Below are 18,594 nucleotides of genomic sequence, written 5' to 3'. Positions count from 1 at the left end.
CATCCATGACCACCCGGCAGCAGATGTTATTTTGGCTTGGAAAAACATGTTAGAAGCGTTAACGGTTGGCAAAAACCCTGTAATTTGATGTTTTCAGTCAATCTGAGTCACAAACTCAATAACCACAATAACTGAATGTTGAAGCCAGTGCCGTTGATTAATCGAGACGAGGGGAGCACTTTTTGGTGATGAAGTGAACCCATGAATGTATCTAATCAGGTGTGGGTGGAGTAGGGAGAGATGGAAACTCTGCAGTGACGTGCTTTGGATGGAGGAGCAATGGTTTGAGAACCGCTGTGCCGTTTATCTCACTGGGCGAATAGATTTTGTTTCCAAATCGGCCTAAATCAGTCTGCAGCTCTCTTCTGATCCTCTTGAGGAGCCTCCTGAGAAAACTCCAGCCTGCTATTGTTAGTTTGGCTCTCTTTACTGGTGCCGGGTATTTCTAGTGTAATTTCCTTTGACTTCTTTGTAATTTTCTAATGGTAGATTAAACTAGAAATCCCAACCCGAACCCAGCATTTGCATCAACAGTATTCTGTATTTCTTCACTACACTGCAAACCAACTATGAGCCTTTGGTGCACGAAGCCACTAAGATGTTGAGAGCCTTTAGGCAGCAGCAGCAGGTACCCTTCATACATAATTTGATAAAGAGAAATGATAAAACAGCGAGCACACAGCTTCTTCTTTCCCCCCGTGGCTGTAACAGGTCAGTGAATGACGTGTCCCTGACCTGCATCAAGGTCTTGTCTCTGCTATATAGGGCCTACGTGTCTTCACTGTGAGTCACACAGGGCCTTTGTAGTAGTGTTCACTTCACACATAGCATTAAAGAGATCTGGACATTCTAAGTAGATGCGTGAGTCACAGTCAACTCCTTGGTAAAAGCCGCCCGAGTAGCAAGAAGACAGGCCGTTATTATGTCGGCTTACTGTCCCTGACGCCACCCGTTGCCTACGCCTGTTCGCCAGCGCCAGAGTGAGATGCTTCCTCCCCGGGATACATTCAGTAATGAACGGCTGACACGCATGGCTTTGTTATTATAAATTCTACAATGTCTTAGCAAGTGGGTAAACAGCATCCTAACATGCTCCGATTGTGGCGACATAATGCCAGAGTGTTTATGCCGCGTAACCCAGCTGCGATTAGTGACTGTTTTTAAATCAATACATGACAGGCTCTCGTGGAAAGTGATTCGCCGTAGCTTTGGGAACCGGCCGTGTTTGTTTGTCTGAGGACAGATGATGCTCCCAAAGGCTCAGCCACAGGAAGTGTCCTGTAAACACGCTTGTATAACCATCCCCCATCCTCCCTCAGATAGCATTTGGCCTGACATCATGCTGTTACGGTGTGTGTGTGTGTGTGTGTGTGTGTGTGTGTGTGTGTGTTTGTGCGTGTGTGTGTGTGTTTTCTCTGTGTCTGTCGAACTGTGACCGTTAGGCAGGCAGTGTGTAGTGCAAGATTATACCATTTATATTGTGTTGCTGCAGCTTTGACTGCTCTGATGAATTTGAGCTCTTGTAATGGAAATGAAATACAGGAGTACGTAATGTGACTTGTTTAGCAATAAAGCCGAGCAAAGCGGCGAGCGGCGCCCGAGCGGCGCTGAAGGGGACTCTGGTGTTTTGTGAGCAGATTTTGATTAAAGGATTAGAAGTTGTATTCCTAAAAGCTGCCTCCCTTCAGATGGCGCAGAGGAAATGTGTTAGACTCCAGATTGAGCTCTGTTGTGAAGTACTCTGTTGTTAATCTGTCAGTCAACATGATTGTCACACCACGCACACCATTCTCATGCCCACAATCATCTGCCGTGTGCTTGGATGCGCCTCTCGCCTCTTTAGTCGAGACCCGCATACTCAGGGATTCAATTATTCCCTTCAGATGGACATGATTCAGATTTAAATCCCAATTTTGGCCAATTTACTAAAACACCATCATTCAATACTGAGTCACATCGTGGCTCTCTGCAGTCTGAACCGAGCCAAGACAGAACCATGGAGGATAATCACCCAGAGAGCTCATTGCTCAACTCAATACCTTAAAATGCATGTTTGAACTTTGATTATGCACCACCTCTTCATGTGTAAACCTTAATGAGATAGAAATTGGCATAACTCAGAGTATGCATACTCTTGAGCATGTAAACATTCTAAACAACATCATAAACCACCTCTGCATGCAGTCTCCTCACACTCAGGTTAGAGAATGTTTCATGTCTCTTCAGATAACTGCTGAATCCTATTAAGGCGCATAGCCACAGTGGAAACTACCTGAAAACACAGTTGAGTTGACATGCATGAACCTTCCATTAATATTAACCAATTATAACCACCAGCAGATTATACTAGTAAGAGTTGATAGGTCATCACAGTGTGTTTGTTCACCCGTTGCTTGGTCCACCTGGTGTCTAAATCTCTCTCTACAAGCAAATCACGTTCTGCTGCCTGAGCCGCAAAATACAGTCTGTAAATATTTGCGATGTAAATTCCATCCTCCAGCGTTATACAGTAGTGTACAGTAAGGTTTATTTACTTTATGACTCTACCATGAGTCTGTAGTAGTTCAACATGACCTCCAACCGATCTGTGATGAAGTGAATCACGTCCAAACTTTGACGCAGTGCGACCTTGTGAGCATCTAGCACGTTTACCTCCTCGGCCAAACTCGCCGCTCCGCTGTCCGCCATCTTGCCTGGCGACACAGGAGGGGGATGGGCAAAGGCAACGTGCAGCAGGAAGCAGGCGGCGGTTGTGCTGATGCACCAAGCTTATTGCTGCATGAAAGGCCATCGTCTGTTCGCCAAGAATGAACCTCCAAGCTTTATTATGAAGTGTTTGGGGAATAGAGGGTTTAGACTTACTTTACACGTCTTTCTTCTTCATTCTTGGACATGTGTTCAGGTTTATTGTACTCGCTGCTATAACGGTAACAAGAGTTCTCATAAAAAAAAGTACAAGTCCTTTTTTGAAAGCGCTGTTGCAACAAATAGTAGAATTTGGAGATGATGACCTCTTTTCTGAGGGTTGTGTGAGGCTGAGAGCAGCTGCCTCTTTGTCAACGCCTGTGTGAGACGTTTTATCTGTGTCTTAGCCCGTCTGAAGAAATCTCCCTCAGCTCAGTCTAACAGCTGTAGACTTTGTGATAAATGGTGTAGGCTGGCCTGTTTGACTTTTTTCATTACTGCAGTATTGAAGGACTAATAACTGATCTTTTTCTTGAGGGTTTAAGAACCGGCTGCAGCTTTTGCTTCAGCTTCACATCAAAGACGCACGGCTCCTGTTTTCAATCTTCAGTCTATGTAGATAGCTGAGAACAATGCACCGATATAGAGGAATAATGGGTGTGTAGGCGTAGCGTGTACGTCCAGGTCACATTCTTATCATGAATGATCTGTTTTGTGATATACCAAGAAAAGCTTAATTTGCAGAAATGGGGTGATTGTTTTCTTCAGGTTGACATCCTCTCAAGCTGGGGTGAAATATAGTATCTTTGTGTTGATACCATCGTAGTAAAACCTGTGTTTTGGCTCTAGCGATGGAGGAATCTGCTAAGTTTGTAATTTAGTCAGCACTGGTTTTTACAATACTTAAGGCTCAAATGTAAGAATGGAATCGATGGAAAGAAGCAAATAAGTTCAGGTTCATCCCAAGTACAAAGTTGTCCAGCGCAATAGTCTCTAACTCGCTGTGTATCAAGAGCGAGAACGAGGGAGTCTGGGGGAAAGGGAGAGAACACCTGCAGGTGTTGGTAAGTTTTAGAATCGATGGGGAAGTTGCGCACACACACACACACACGTGTTCACTGAGCGCGCACACACATTTCATACATCCAGAGTCGTAGCCCAGAGTTTGTTTTTGCTGCTGTCCGTACAGCCCCCAGAACACTCCAACGGCCATAGACATGATTTACATGAGGATCATTAGAAATCAGCTTTCTGTCCAGTCGGAGCACCTTAAGGCTGAACGCTCGTATTTGTTGTGTTTACGCTTTCATAGCACCTGGCCAGAGTTATTCCTCCCTCTGGGGCACAGATGCAAGATGAACTTCAGTTCAAAGTTTGATGGCATCACAAATTTATTTTTTCATTCAGGGTTAAGAATTTGTTAGCGAGTTGACCACCTGCCAAGTGTGAAGTCTGCCAGCTACTTTAACAACAAACCTGTGGCGTTATTAGGCAAGGCATTGTTTTAGGTCTAGTGTGGCGGTGGGAAGTGTTCAGTATGCAATGGAAGTGGCGCGTCTGGTTGGCTCTCCTCAGACAGCTCCGCTTCCACCCCTGCTGGGTGGCTGACAGACGAATGTTATCGTAAGCTGGAGGATGAGGCCTTACCTTGAGGGTTGTTCCCCCCCGTTACAATCCCTCCAAATGGAATCAAAGTGGCAGATTGCACCCTACTGTTGCATCAAAGACATCCCCTGTCTCTCGTTAAGCAGGGTGTATAGAAGTGTTCCCCCTTTGAAGACCTTCTCATCTCAAATCAGCCTCGTCTTACTGAAAAGATAAAGTAGCTCTGGTGTTTCTCAGCTCCGGGTTGCGCTACACTGGCACTACGTCTACAACAAAAAGGTCTTTGTTGCGGCTTGTTTTTGCTTTTGTTTGCCTCAGTGAGTAGATGTATGGCAAACGGTGGCTGTGCACCTTGTGAATACTAAAGAGAAACTCTTATTTGTTGGGTGTATTGTGTAAAGAGGAAGCGTAAATGTTCAGCCTTTGAACACAAATCATTTTTGAATGCTCTCTTGCTTTTATGAAAAGCCTCAATTTCATGCACTAATTTGTCTTGTATTGAATCCCCTGAGAACATTGACAGCAGTGAAATCACATACAACGACTACTTACACTTAGTGGCATTGGGAAATGTTACTTTCTAAAGCCTTGTACATCATCTGAAAACATGTAAGGCGAGTAGCTCATACTGTGAATCACTTTGGAAATGAATGAGTTGAAGATACTGACAAACCCGGAGTGTATTCACTGCCAAGGTCAGGTCCTGTGAATGTACCGCAGTCCAGAGTGTTTGTATTCACATCCAAGGTACAATGAGTTCAAATATTTTCTCGTCTGCTACTTCACAATGTCTCCTCTTTCTCCGTCCATGAATCAGTAGCAGCAGGCCTTACTACAGCAACGAAAGCCATTTAAAATGATGTTTCCACTCTAATCTTCCATCTAATGCCTTAATAGGACCAAACCAGCTCCAGTGCATGCATGGTCAGGGATCGCCTCATCAGTCAGGGATCTCCTGAGGAGATAGGATCTCCCTGCTCCAGAGACTCAGTCCTCCATGCTGACCTGTAACCCTTTCTCAGACCCAGAATGGAACGTCTAGCTATTATTCCACCTTAACTGTGGTTCATGTTTGTCTCTCCTCAGCCAGTGTTAATGCTGCTATTTGTTTCTGCTATAGTTTGTTTATTCATTGCTTTTAGTCACAGCTGTTTTGTATACTGTGATGAGCGTGTCTGTCAAATATTAGAGAGGTGGAACAAAACTACATGCTGCGGATCTTCCAGCGCGCCTCAACATGTTCTCGTCAGCCAAACACCTTCTGTTTATACGGCACGTTAGGAGCCCAGAGCTGTGTGTTTCTGTCTCTTTAGGAAGGCAAAATAAGCTGGAACAATGATCAGATTTGTCCTTGTTTGACAACTCTAATACCAAACATTTAAGCAATCTTGTCTTAAACTGCAAGAGAGCTGACCAAAGCTTCAGCCGCGTCGTCTGATAGCTTGATGGTCCAGAGAGAGGAGATGGAGCGTGTGAGTGGGTTGCGACTTCTCAATCTGTTTGGGTCTGATGTATGAAGAACTCTGCTGCAATGCTCTTCATCTGGTTGCAATGCTGGTGTGATGGTGAAACTATAAAGTAACTGCCTGTAGTTTGGCATAGTTAAAACCCCCCTGTGGCTTAAGTTTGTCAGGGTGGGTTTGTTGTTTACTTCGTTGTTTGTTTGTTATCATTAGCGCTCTGTATGACTACAGTTACAATTCCCTGGACAGATAGTTTGACTGACACTTCATAACCATAAGCTCCACCAGGGATGCGCAGTGTTGGGAGACACTCGCAACATCTTGACGCTGCCGTGTTCAAGTGATTCTCATCAAGGGCTTTGAAGAATTTGAAAGTCTTGTATACATTCAAGGCAGTAATGCACAAGCAGTTCTTTTATTTATAAACAATAAACAACATGAAAATTCCCTCCTGACTGAAGCGGAGCCTTTGACAGCACAGCATCTGTAAAGTTCTGGGGTCTTGGCATTTGTGAATTTGTGAAAGTAGTTTTTCCCATTTTTCTCAAACAAATCATCTGTCAATTGTTTCAGTCAACTATCAAGTAGAAAAACAAAATACTTTGGTTTAATTCTTTTCTCATTTTCATATCTTTATTTTGCTGTAGTGATTGATTTAAGGTTTCAATCCAAATCATAGCCAATTGATCACTGGATACTAAAAATAAACAGTAATTTGTGCGTGATGTTGATCAAAAATGCCATTTCTGAGATTTTTCCCCCATGTTCATTTGAATATTGAAAGCCAAAAGGGGGTTTAGAGTACGACAATAGAAAAATATGCCGAAAAAATGTCAGCTAGAACTTCACCCCTCCAGGCCCCAGATTTGTGGATTCATAAGCCTTTGCTATGGAAATCTAGATCTCAGAGAGTTTATGCGTTCCACTACAATAATTTATGCCCTCATTGCTGCTGAATTAGGTATACATTCAAGGCAGTTTGCAAGGAAACTGCAGATTCCCCGCCAGTGTTGTCTGTGTTTTGTCAGGGGTTGTCAGCCGTTGGAATGCGGTAGTATGTGGTTGCCCTGGAGACGAGATAAAGGGTGTACCCAGGGGGCTCTGCTGTGTGGTGACTGACAGCCGTGGTCTTCTCTCACATCTGAAACGCTGGCCACTAACCGGGCGAGCGGCTCGATGCAGTTTTGGTCTTGGCTGGATGGTCAAAGCTTCTCACTTTGATGAAATCCACTGTGAATGATGCAACACAATATCCCCTTTCTGCTTCCTGCCGTGTGAGAAATGTTTCAAACAGGTGAAATCTGCATGCAGGCTAAGATAACACGGCACTATTTCAAGACGCCAGTATAAATAGTGGATTAATGAGTCAAAACTTCAGAAAGTAGTCTTTGTTCCCTTTGTTATTCCTGTAACTTTGGCTGCAGTAGCTTTTCTTTTCTTATCCCGGAGTAATACTCCACAAGGTAAATACCATCCTGCGATTCAGACCTTATCAGAGTTATGCTTCTTTCCTTTTATTACGTCTCTGAACAGCACAGCGCTTTTTCACTGCTCACGCTCACAGCAGAATGCAGAAAATCTCGGCTCCTGTCACAGGAGATGAGGAACAGGAGAGTGAAATATGAGGAAAAGCACCGAGTCTCTGCTTTCTTTCCCTCCTTCTGTTCCTTTCTTTCTTTCCTCTCTGCATGGAAGCTTATCTGTCCTGCCCTGGCTGCTGCTTCTTTACGTCCCTGTGCTGCAGCCATAACACCTCCTCCCTGTTATTTCCTGTCATCACTGTCATAGTTAGTAATGACATGACAGGCCTGTTGTTAGAAGTGTAAACAATGATATTTACCTATAATCAGGGCTGCATATGAGCACTGTGTATGTTTACACGTATACATACTGTACACACGCTCCAGTACTTCCTGCAGCACACAAACAACCCTTACTGTGTGTGTGTGTGTGTGTGTGTGTGTGTGTGTGTGTCTGCACCGTCACTCTTTCTGAATTCTTTTCGCATAAAATATTTCCCTCTTTGAATAATTTGCAGCAGTAACGGCACTAAAACTTGCAGCTATCAGGGTTGTGTGTCTCAGGCCGGGTTCAGACGACGCCAGTTCCAATTTTCCACTCAGCAATCATTTGTGGATATTGCCGACCAAAGCCCCAGATCAGTGGTAAATTGGCGCCGACTCCCTGACCCAGGAGCAGCGACTTACCGCCAGCGCTATTGCAAAGGGAAACATTTACTTGATGTTGTTTTCATTTCTTGTCTTTTTATATAGTTTCTCACCATATATCCTTTTTAGTTCCAGCTTTTTTATTCTCTTTTTTTTCGACGGTGTGCAAAGTCTAATAAAAATAACTCTGCATCGGTTCAGATCTGTGTGCGTGTGTGTGTGTGTTTTTTTCTTTGTTTAACGATCAAACTGAGGAGGATATATTCCAGCCTTTTCTCGAGGTGATCTGACATTTAGGCCTCGTTTCTTTACAATGCGGCGTGAAGGCCAAAAATACATTTCCCGTCGTCTGAAGCTACATGAAGTCTGTGCTCAGGGTTTAAAATTTTTGAAGGCAGGACTTTAATCAGCAGTGTGCCGAGCGCCTTCAGTAAGTGCTGACATATTAACCAAGATAACACAAACCTGGACGCTGATATACATCCTCGGCTGTGTCGGAGAGATTCTGCCTCCTTGGCCGCTTGCCTAAGGTGAAGAGATTTAGGATGTTAATTTATCTTTATTTATTCTCCTCCTCTTCCGTTCATCTTTGTCACTTGTTCTCGTGATAACTTCTAATTGGTTTCTACTCGGGCTTCTTGGCTCGTTATGAAGGAGCAAAGGGACAGGGAAATTTGTGGCCGGTTCTAAAGGTATTAACTGCTGCTCCCTTAAATTATCTTGAGCGCCATCTTCATTAAAATAAGGTAAATGTTTATTCATGCGTGCGTTTAGATAATTTACTTGTGCAGTTCCAGCGTTTGCAGCCACAGGACCTGCGCAGCCTATTTCTTTAAGCTATTTTATGACACCGTGCTATGGCTGAAATCATCCACTTAGGACACATTTATCGCTTTAATTTAGAGCGGTGATATAAAGGCAATGCTCCTTCCAGCCAGTTAGATTCAAGTATTTCCCCGGGCCATGATTTAAGTGTTGACTAAACATTGTCCACAGCCGACGGTGCATTTGTCGCGTTTGCACATAAAGCCAATTAGCAACTGGATTCAAAAGGAATCTCAGCTCTTTGGTTATTTGAAGTTAATCCAAGGCTCCGTTGCTCAAACATCTGCAGGCTGAGTGTGAAGCTCCTGACTGCCACTGTAGGTGAAACTCCTACTGGTCACCGACGTCTGTGGGGGGGATTACACGCCACGTCCAAGCCTACACACTCTCTCTCTAGGTCACGGGACTGGCTGGCATCGTTGGTGCTGAGTGCATACCTCCCCCAAGGCCCAACTGTCCTCCAATTATGGCTCTGGATCATCAAAGCATTGTAGAATTTAAAGTGTAGACCGCTAAATAAATTGAATATCCACTCTAAATCTGCATAACACTGCCATTATGCCTAACTTATCAATTTCAATGAGTCAGTTGTATGAATGTATTGAAGCAGCATTCAGCGGTTCAGTAGTGGATTTTCTTTCTAAAAATACTTTATTTTCGACTTATTGGACTCGGGGAGAAATACAAGTAAAGATTTGTTCTGTGAGGTCGGGGCCGGTCTGAAATTCAGAGCTAAAAGATCATCCATTATTGATGGTCCCGTGAGGCCATCCAGACAAGTGCAGCTGGGTATTGATCTGAAATCAGCAGCTTTGGAGTCAAAGCAGGACTGATAGGAGCGCGGCCTTGGCACAGTTTGTCTCTTGGAAGTTTCCTCTGAGTCGCTCTCAGGGCAGCAGACGGTTTCAACTTCAGAAATTCTCATTCAGAGGTAAGCTGACTTTAACAGCCTTTAAAATCTGTGGCTTCTCTACCAGTCATCTCTTGTTTCAAAGTACAATAGCATTCTTTCTTTTTTTAGCAGACTCTTATCCAATTAATGTGTCTGGAAGATGAGTGCATTGATTTTTGTTGAGCTTTTAAGACCCGTTTTTTAATTTGGTATGTTGGATTGTCACAGCAGGATCTGTAAAAGTTACAAAGACACTTATTTGGACAAGATGCTGTAATAATACCGGTTCTAGAAAATCAATCGTCAAGTTAGAAATGTGCTGCGACCGAGTTTTGACTCTTATCCAAGTTTGTGCTTAAATTGTGTGAAATTGGTTGAATCCAGTGGTAATTGCTGTGGCTGTAGTTTGTGGGGCTGTTGTACAAGAGTGTGTTGTGTTTCAAGGTGTTTACAAGGTGCTTTCTGATCACACACACACACCAGGTGCTCAGGGTATCGATATCACCTCTCAATGCAGTCCCGTCTTAATAAGTTAAGGTCCTTTCTTACCCTAGATAAGGATGTTATAGCATCTAATTAAGTTCCTGCTGAGCTGAGAGTACAGTATTCATCTAGTGATCTAGATGTGTGAAACTCTGTGCTTTCTCCCACTGTCTATTACTTTCACGCGTCTTTGCGTTCTAGACATCCTTGTGATTGAGAGAAGAAAGTGAGGGAGAAGCAATTAGTGGCTCACTGTCAACAATGGATATGTGAACACCGTGTGTGTGTGTGTGTCTGTGTGTCTGTGTGAAGCTGTGTGGGCTGTTGGCTCAAATGTCAGAGTATTTAAGAATCTCAACTATCCTTTGTAACCATCGGTTCCGATGATTTCTGGAACATTCAAAGCTTCCACTGAATACAGGAGATTCACTCGTGAAATATTACTTTCAACTTCAATACACTCCAAAGTGCTACACTGCAGACCCCTGTGCTAACCTTTATGGAACTGGGATAAGATGCAATTTACTGGGTTTCATAATAACAACAAAAGAGTGACAGATGATTCATGCATGGCACACGACATGTGGCTCATCTTCATTTCTCTCCCTCCTGATGCGATCTGTCTACCTGTGAATGTGTTCCTGTGTCGATCAGGCACTTTCCTACACGTCTGTGATCTCTGATATAAAGATTATAAAGATAACCACGCAAATATAAGTCAAGAAAACAATTCCATTCCACTATTTTGTCTTATTTTAATTGTAACCAGCATCAGGTGACTTGACAGTGAGCGTGAGGCTGTTGAACTTGTTTTAAAAAAAGCATAGAGAAGCAAATAAGGATAAGTAACATGAAGTCATCCACCTGCAGAGGGAACACAAAGTAAACAAGACGATAGAGATCTTGCCAGGTCTATTTTGATTGTTTTTGTATTTCTGACTTGTGCCGACTTGAGAAGCTTATTTGTGGTTGGCAGTGAGACATTTCTGTTAATTGTGTTGTGTTGTTGTAATTTTAATTAGTGCAGTGAAACTTTTTTAAGAAGTTGAGCTTTTTTGTTGTTCTCAGATATAAGAGGGTTTACGAAAACAATATGTTTATCAGCTATAACATCTATTAAATACTGATTAATTCATTCAGTGAAGTTATCTCTCTTGTGTATAGGCCGGGTGTCTTGCATATACAAACACGTTTATCACACGAATCCAAGTGTTAACCTTCTCCAAACGTATCTCTGTGGTTAAATATATCTGGAGATGATGTTGGTGGCATTTCTGCACCAGTTTTCTGATCAGTTATCTGTTTCATGCCACAAATAAGTGCAGAAGTGTATTTGCAAGTGCATTCTGTGCCGAGTGTGACAGCAGACGATCTCTCTGGTGAATTATCAGCAGCAATTTGCGGATAATTCGGGAGGTGTGTCTGAAGTCGCAGCAGGCGCTCGCAAACTAACTCCTGGAACGCAGTAAACATCATTACAGTGGAGTTCTGTTGTGTCTACTGTGTCATTTTGTTTGACAGAAGGGTGTGGCTGCTGGTGATCAGCGGATAGGCCATTTAAAGAGGGTCGTTCTGCCTCTAATCTCCTTTTCTGCTGCACCACTGCTCACGCTGAGTGGAAAATAGTACAATGACTGACTGTACTTTTACTTGTGCTACACAGCAGTGTTTTGTTTCTCATGTGCACTCCCTCTCCTTTCCAGATCTCTCTGCCGCAGTCCAGAAGTTCTCCCAGTCCCTGCAGGAGTTCCAGTTTGAGTGCATAGGTGATGCAGAGACAGATGATGAGGTGAACATCGGTAAGTTAATTTGTACTTACCCGGGAGACTTGATCTTTCTCCACTCAGCGTTTCATCTCCTTTCTCTCCGCTGTTCCCAATTAGTTGGATTGTCACCTAAACCCGTGACCCCTTCAGACTCTTCCATATGGAGCCTTTTGGGAGGTAGTTGCACATAATTGGCTGCACTCCTCCGATGTGGCATTAGAGCTCGTGTTCTGGCCAAGGACCCGGCAGTCAGAATGCGGGTTTCTTTGTGGAATCTCACACGAGTTGCAGTTCGCAGAAACGGGAAAGACACGAGCGATCTCAGTGGGAACTTCTGCCGGGCGAAGTTTAGCATACGAGGCAAATTCCTCGAATAGGATTTGGCTTCATGAACATAGACCTTAAAGCTGTCCGCCTTGCATGTATAATTAATGCTATTGATTTGCTTATGATGCTTATACTTTCTATCCTTTTAAGCCCGTATACGATCAAAGTGACTAATTGTGATCAGTGTCAGAGATTAATGGGGTGCGAACCTCATAGCAGCAAACGGAATATGAAAGCAGCTGTGCAGAGGGCTTCTCCGGCTCCAGTGGGCAGGACTCCCAGTCTGGCCTCTTCTTCAGCTCCTTTTTTTTTTTTTTTTCTCCTACGCACTGCTCATTATCCCCAGCTTGACTCTTTCATTCTGTGGAGCTGGAGACCGCTGAATTACTGTCCATCTGTGTGGGCTAGACTGGATTCCGACCTCCGCTACATGAGGCTGTAATGTTCATGTGAATGTGTAATGAACAGTCCCTTTTTCTCACAAAGCTGCACAGGCTGCATGAAAGACTCGGGGTGCAGGAGACCAATTACGCTCGTTGGGAAACTCTGCACCCGAACCCAAAGCCTCATTAGCACCGAGCCCGCTTTAATTTGCGGCGGTGCGGCTCTTCCTTGGCCTACGATCGTGAGTGATGTTGATCTCAGATTGAACAATGGATATTTAGCCGTCCACCTGTTACCCAGTTGGACCCGTCCAGTGTTTATATCTCAAACCACTGGCACAGTCAAACAGGCTCCCATAACAGAAGCACATGCATCTGTTAGGAAGCGTTTTATCACCGCCTAATGCAGCCAGTGATGAATTCATTTGACTGAATAATCAGGACCTCTCTGGATGCAACATGAGGACAAATAGTGGTCCAGAGATTGCCTGTGTGATAATGTGTGCATGTCTGAAATGACTCCTATCTGCAAAACACCAATTGATGACACTAAAGTGCATCGCGTCTGCTGTTTCTGCGATGGAATTGAGTTTAACTGCTTGATATCGACCCAAAGCGAAATGAAATTCTCCCTGACACGACTGTGTTCCTCCGCCGTCTCGGTGAGAAAAGGCCAAGATTACTATTGGAGCAAAAAAATGAAATCAATCTTGTCATCAACGAGTGAAAGAGACTTCTGACTGACATGGCCGGACCCCTGTATGAATGCCAGCCATGATTTTGATGGACTATTGCAATACTTCACTTTGATGCTCCCAACTTCCCCTCCTAACGCGGGGGGATCCTGTACGCTCTGCCAGACAGGGTCACCTGACCTTGTATTGATTTTGCTCTATGACTTCCCGCTGTGACATTCACATTCCACACAAGTTATCTACGAATCAATGGGGCCAAAAGATTGATGTGGCTATAGAAATTTAAATTGTTAGAAAAGTTAGGCGTTCCTCTCTCAGAAGGTCAATCCTTTAGTCTCCATGTGCAGCTGGGGGTTTCTCTGGAGTGGAACCGGCCTGATGAAGCAACGGCAGAGCAAATATCAGGCAGGAAGGAAGGCTTCCTTTGAAACACGCACCACACACACCTGCTCAGTTAGAAGACCGATTATAAAAGTACCAATGCTGACATTTGAGAAGAGTTACTTAAACATTGCTCTGGCTTTGCATTACATTTATGAAATTTGTTTGCAAAGAAGTATTTCACATATAAATGGATGAAGAAATGGGGGGTTTGGCTGTAGAGAAGAAGAAGAATTTTGTATTTGGTCAAATCACATAAGGTTTATAAAAGTAGATTTTGAATGGGAACTACTACAAATGATAATACTTACAATAATAATACTCTTCTTCTTCTACTAGTACCAGAGGAGGTAGCAGCATCGACACACATGCACCTTAGGAAACCTGTCTTACTGCACTTATCTGCTTTAAATACACATGCAGTGATCTATATCTGCACTTTGTCATTCAGGCTTTTATTTACATAACGTCCTCCACTGAATATTTATCCCTCCTATAATACTCATTTAATATTTCCCAGTGATTTATCAGCTCTGTTGCCTTTCTCCCCATTTACTAGTGAATGATATGCAAGCTGTAACCTCACTTTGACACCCATTTCCTCTCTTCAGAGTCTAATCTTGTCCCATCAGCGGCTCCAGCTGTGCCCTTTACCCCCTGAGAGGTTTGCGCCGTTGATAAAGGAGCTGGTGGCGTTAATAGGAGGCGAGGCTGCCAGCAGGATCACTGGCACAAAATCGTTGCTCCCTGCTCTTTAAAAGCTTTGGTGTGTAAATGGACCAAAGTGTCTGGGATGATGCATGGGCTCTCCGTGCCAGGCCGTCGTGGCAGATAATGACGTTACCGTGTTGGTAAGCAGTGCGGCCGGACCTTAGCTAAACGCCTGGACACGCCGTGTAGCCGCCGTGGGTCGGCCCCCGTGTCACGGCGTCTGGCCCGGTATTTAATGAAGCTGTGAGGCTGTAAAGGCGGGATTGTCTGGCAGATAAGGTTGGACGTACTGTATGCTGACCGTAATATAAGCTTTTGAAGTATTACAGCACAGATGGCGCGAACCTATCCCTAGCACATAGGTCTCTCCCGCCAGGTGACTCTATATCGTACTGTAGAGCCGAGCAGGTGAGGGGAGAATAAAGGGGAAGCAATCAGTGGACTTGGTTGAGCTGAAGTATTGTGTTGTGAACAGCTGCATGATTTTATTAGCTTTTAAAATGTGCTGCGCTGAAAAAGCTCTGGGGCCGCAGCACTTATAAACATTTTAACGCCACGCTGCAAGGCTCCAAGTACCGCAACAGCTGATGCTTAACGACTGCACCACTGACGCTTGCTCTTTTTTTTTCTTACATCGTTTTCTAATCGGCTTAATACGATAACGCTGTAATCGCGGTGGATTTGCTTGATGGCGACTACATTGTGCATGATTGTTATACACATTGATGCATTGTTGTTGTTGTTGGGTTTTTTCGAGAAATTTCCCTTTTTAATAACAAGGAACGTTTCTTTGTGTTTCAGCCCAGTCATTCAAAGAGTTCTCCCAGCTGCTGACTACTGTTGAAGAAGAGAGAAGACGCTTGGTAAGATAAAGATAAAGAATAACTAAGAATATCATTTGCAAAATCAGTATATTTACTCATAGATCTTTATTGGTTGTGACCTTGAAAGAAGACAAATCCCCGTGGAAAGTCTCCCTGCTGCAGAAGCTATAAACAAATCATTTCAGATTTACTCAAACAAAATCCAAATCCAAACATTATGCTTTCAAACACAGCCATGTCGTAACATTTTACAGCAGCTGGCATAGAAAATAACTTTCCTCCCTTGCATGATGTACAGTTTGTGGGCTGCTGCCAAAATCAAGTTTTGATGGATGAAAATGAGCCGAACACCCCTCAAAGGCACCTAATGATGCTGAGGATATACTGCTGTCAGCTTTGAGCGAAAACGACGTGGCGCAGAGAGTTACCGCACGAAACGCTGTTTATCAGTCATTGCTGTTTTTCCTCATTTAATTAAAGACTGTCATTCAGTTATTTATCCAAAAAGGAAAGGATTATACTGTATATCACTGACATAAGGTAGAAGTCTCTGGTCCAGCAGGTCAGGAGTGTGCAAATGTGAAGGAGGCGTTAAGGAGGGATGTGACAGCGGGACAGTTAGTCAGACGGCATATTCTCCTGTGTCTGTCAGATGATTGATGGTAAATGGAGCATCACATCATGTACACAGAGCTGCGAGAATGCCGGAGTGGAGCACGAGGAAACAGTGCTAGAAACTTTGACAAAAACCAATTAAGACTTCATGTTGTTTGTGATGGATTATCGAGCTCAAGCTTTTCTTTTTTTTCTTTTTCTTTTTTCTCCCCCCCAGTCTGTGGAGGTTGTTATGCACGTTGTAGAAAATATAGCAACAAATTGCTTCAACTGAGGCTCGGATAACAAGGCTGCAACTCTGCTGACTGGGTGCAGATTAACTAGACGTGCAGTACAGAGGGAGGTTCCACACAGAATTACCCCCCTTAAAATGACTAAACGCTAAAAAAGAAAATGGGACCGTCGCATTTCTCACCACATTTTGTGACTTACTACAGTTGAATATGAGTGTGAAACTGTTTTGACACATTTTCCACTGGATATCGATCAGAAAGAGACAATTCAGCTCCACCTTGGAAAATCTACGATAACTCATTCCACACATTAATCTTCCACACACGGCCGAAGAACACGCTCACGAGTTCCACAGCTCGATGATTATACCGTTAATTCTGTGCTGAAATTAATTAAGGATTATTCTTTGTCAGAAAGTGATATTTATTAGTGACTCGGGGGCAAATATGACATCAGTCCAGGGTTTAATATGCAAATGAAATCAGTCCGTTTGCTTATTACGAAGTAGCCCAGACGTTTATGATTGATACTTAAATGACGGAGGCAGAACTGCAGCTTTTTAGTGCTCGCACTCTGAAACTGAAGGTCATTCTGAGAATAATTGTTATTAACCTATATAGCTCCTATAAGGTGTAAAGGAACCTGCCTGTTATTCCTGCTGTGCATATGTATATGTTCATAGACTTATATAGACCCCTGCACTTATCAATAGAGGTGATTTTAGATGCCGTATCCATAAATTAGAGGCTGATATTTGCGTGACATCTCACTGTGAGCATTTCCCTCCTGACATTTAAAGTACGGCGGGGTTTTATGATGGAAGGCGTTGCCCTTTGAGCGTGTGGGTCACCTCTCCCTGTATGGAGTATTGCATCATACTAATCATTCTGACATCCAAAGACCACCCGTAAGTTAAGATCACATCAGGTTCTGTTACTCACATATTCGCTTAATTACAATGACTTTTTCCCCCATTTTAAGCTTTATATGGAAACCAAACTGCAGAAAATGTCACCAGAACTCCCCTGTGTGTGTGTGTGTGTGTGTGTGTGTGTGTGTGTGTGTGTGTGTGTGTGTGTGTGTGTGTGTGTGTGTGTGTGTGTGTGTGTGTGTGTGTGTGTGTGTGTGTGTGTGTGTGTGTGTGTGTGTGTGTGTGTGTGTGTGTGTGTGTGTGTGTGTGTGTGTGTGTGTGTGTGTGTGTGTGTGTGTGCAAGATGGATGTGACCCCCCCTGTAGGTTTGCACTCGCTGATCTCCCCTTTCATTGTATTTGTTTGTAGCTGGTAGATACTCTTGATAACATTTAATTAACCACATAGATTTACACAGCTAACGTCTCTCAAAGTATTCATCTAATACATAAATGGTTCCCCCGGTGCTGCAGATTGCCAAAGGCTAAGGCGAATGTTGGTCAGCGTATAGCTTCTGAAGGGAAGAATACAAGCGCCAAGTGTTTGTTTGTGTTAATCTAAGCTTTTGGAAGTGAATAATTCATTTGGAAATTCTAATGTTTGGTGATTTATTCCGCACAGCCAACATGCTGCTTTGACGGCAACATTCCAATACTGGCTGCATGTCGGCCACAGCATGAACTGAGTGTGTGTGTGTGTGTGTGTGTGTGTGTGTGTGTGTGTGTGTGTGTGTGTGTGTGTGTGTGTGTGTGTGTGTGTGTGTGTGTGTGTGTGTGTGTGTGTGTGTGTGTGTGTGTGTGTGTGTGTGTGTGTGTGTGTGTGTGTGTGTGTGTGTGTGTGTGTGTGTGTGTGCCCTTGTTTAGTTTGTTTTAATGTTTTAGTTGTCAAATAGTAATTACATACCAAACGCACACACACACGTACATATTGAGTGGTAAACTGTGTGTGACGTGTTGCATGTCTCTCCCTCGCCTCAGTCTGCACACTGGCATGTGGCTGTGACTTTCTGGTGTAAATGGTGGACATTTGATGGCTGTCTAGGATGATGAGTGCACATTTGGAAATGAATGAAATGTTACATGGCACTCAAACCACACACACACACACACACACACACACACACACACACACATGCCCTTTAGAGTAAATTCAACAAAAGAAGAGTGCATTTCTATTTTAGGTCCAATCATCTGAGCGGAGGGCGCAGAGAGAGAACATTGTCTCGCAGGTTGAACGATTTATTTGCGTTGTGTGTTCCTGATATAAACAGACAGAAATATAATTCAATGCCAGCTTGTGCATGGCTTTATTAAAAAAAAAAAAAAAACCTCAACTCACAGGAACGCAAATAAATCAAAGTGACAAGCAGAGACACGGCTGAATTGGATAACAGAAATTAAATGACAGCCGAGCTCAATCGGAGGAAAACCATAAATACAAGAAAATGCATGATTGCAAAGTAATAGGAGCAGAGCCGCCGACTCAGAGAGGCTATAGAATACGGGGCAGATGGTCATTATAATACTTCATTCAACTGTGGTAGATTTAATAACTAAAAACACACTCTGCATAGCACGCTCACACATACACACACACACACACACAACCCTCCATCATGCCCCCCACC

General features: G+C 43.6%; 1 protein-coding gene across 2 annotated transcripts in view; it reads left to right on the top strand.

Moving 5' to 3' along the window:
• Positions 1-18,594, top strand: part of arhgap42b (Rho GTPase activating protein 42b) — a 59,382-nt gene that overhangs the window by 4,312 nt on the left and 36,476 nt on the right. For both annotated transcript variants that reach the window (XM_076145988.1, XM_076145987.1), the window contains exons 2-3: positions 11,825-11,920; positions 15,186-15,247. In XM_076145988.1, coding sequence (XP_076002103.1) covers positions 11,825-11,920; positions 15,186-15,247 — 158 coding nt within the window. The remainder of the gene's footprint in view (positions 1-11,824; positions 11,921-15,185; positions 15,248-18,594) is intronic.

The sequence above is a fragment of the Genypterus blacodes genome, unplaced genomic scaffold, assembly GCF_046128005.1.
Source record: "Genypterus blacodes isolate CSIRO-AG114 ecotype Tasmania unplaced genomic scaffold, CSIRO-AGI_Gbla_v1 ptg000032l_1, whole genome shotgun sequence".
Lineage (NCBI taxonomy): Eukaryota > Metazoa > Chordata > Actinopteri > Ophidiiformes > Ophidiidae > Genypterus > Genypterus blacodes.
Note: the sequence above shows the minus strand (reverse complement) of the source record. Positions and strands in the feature narration are given on the sequence as shown.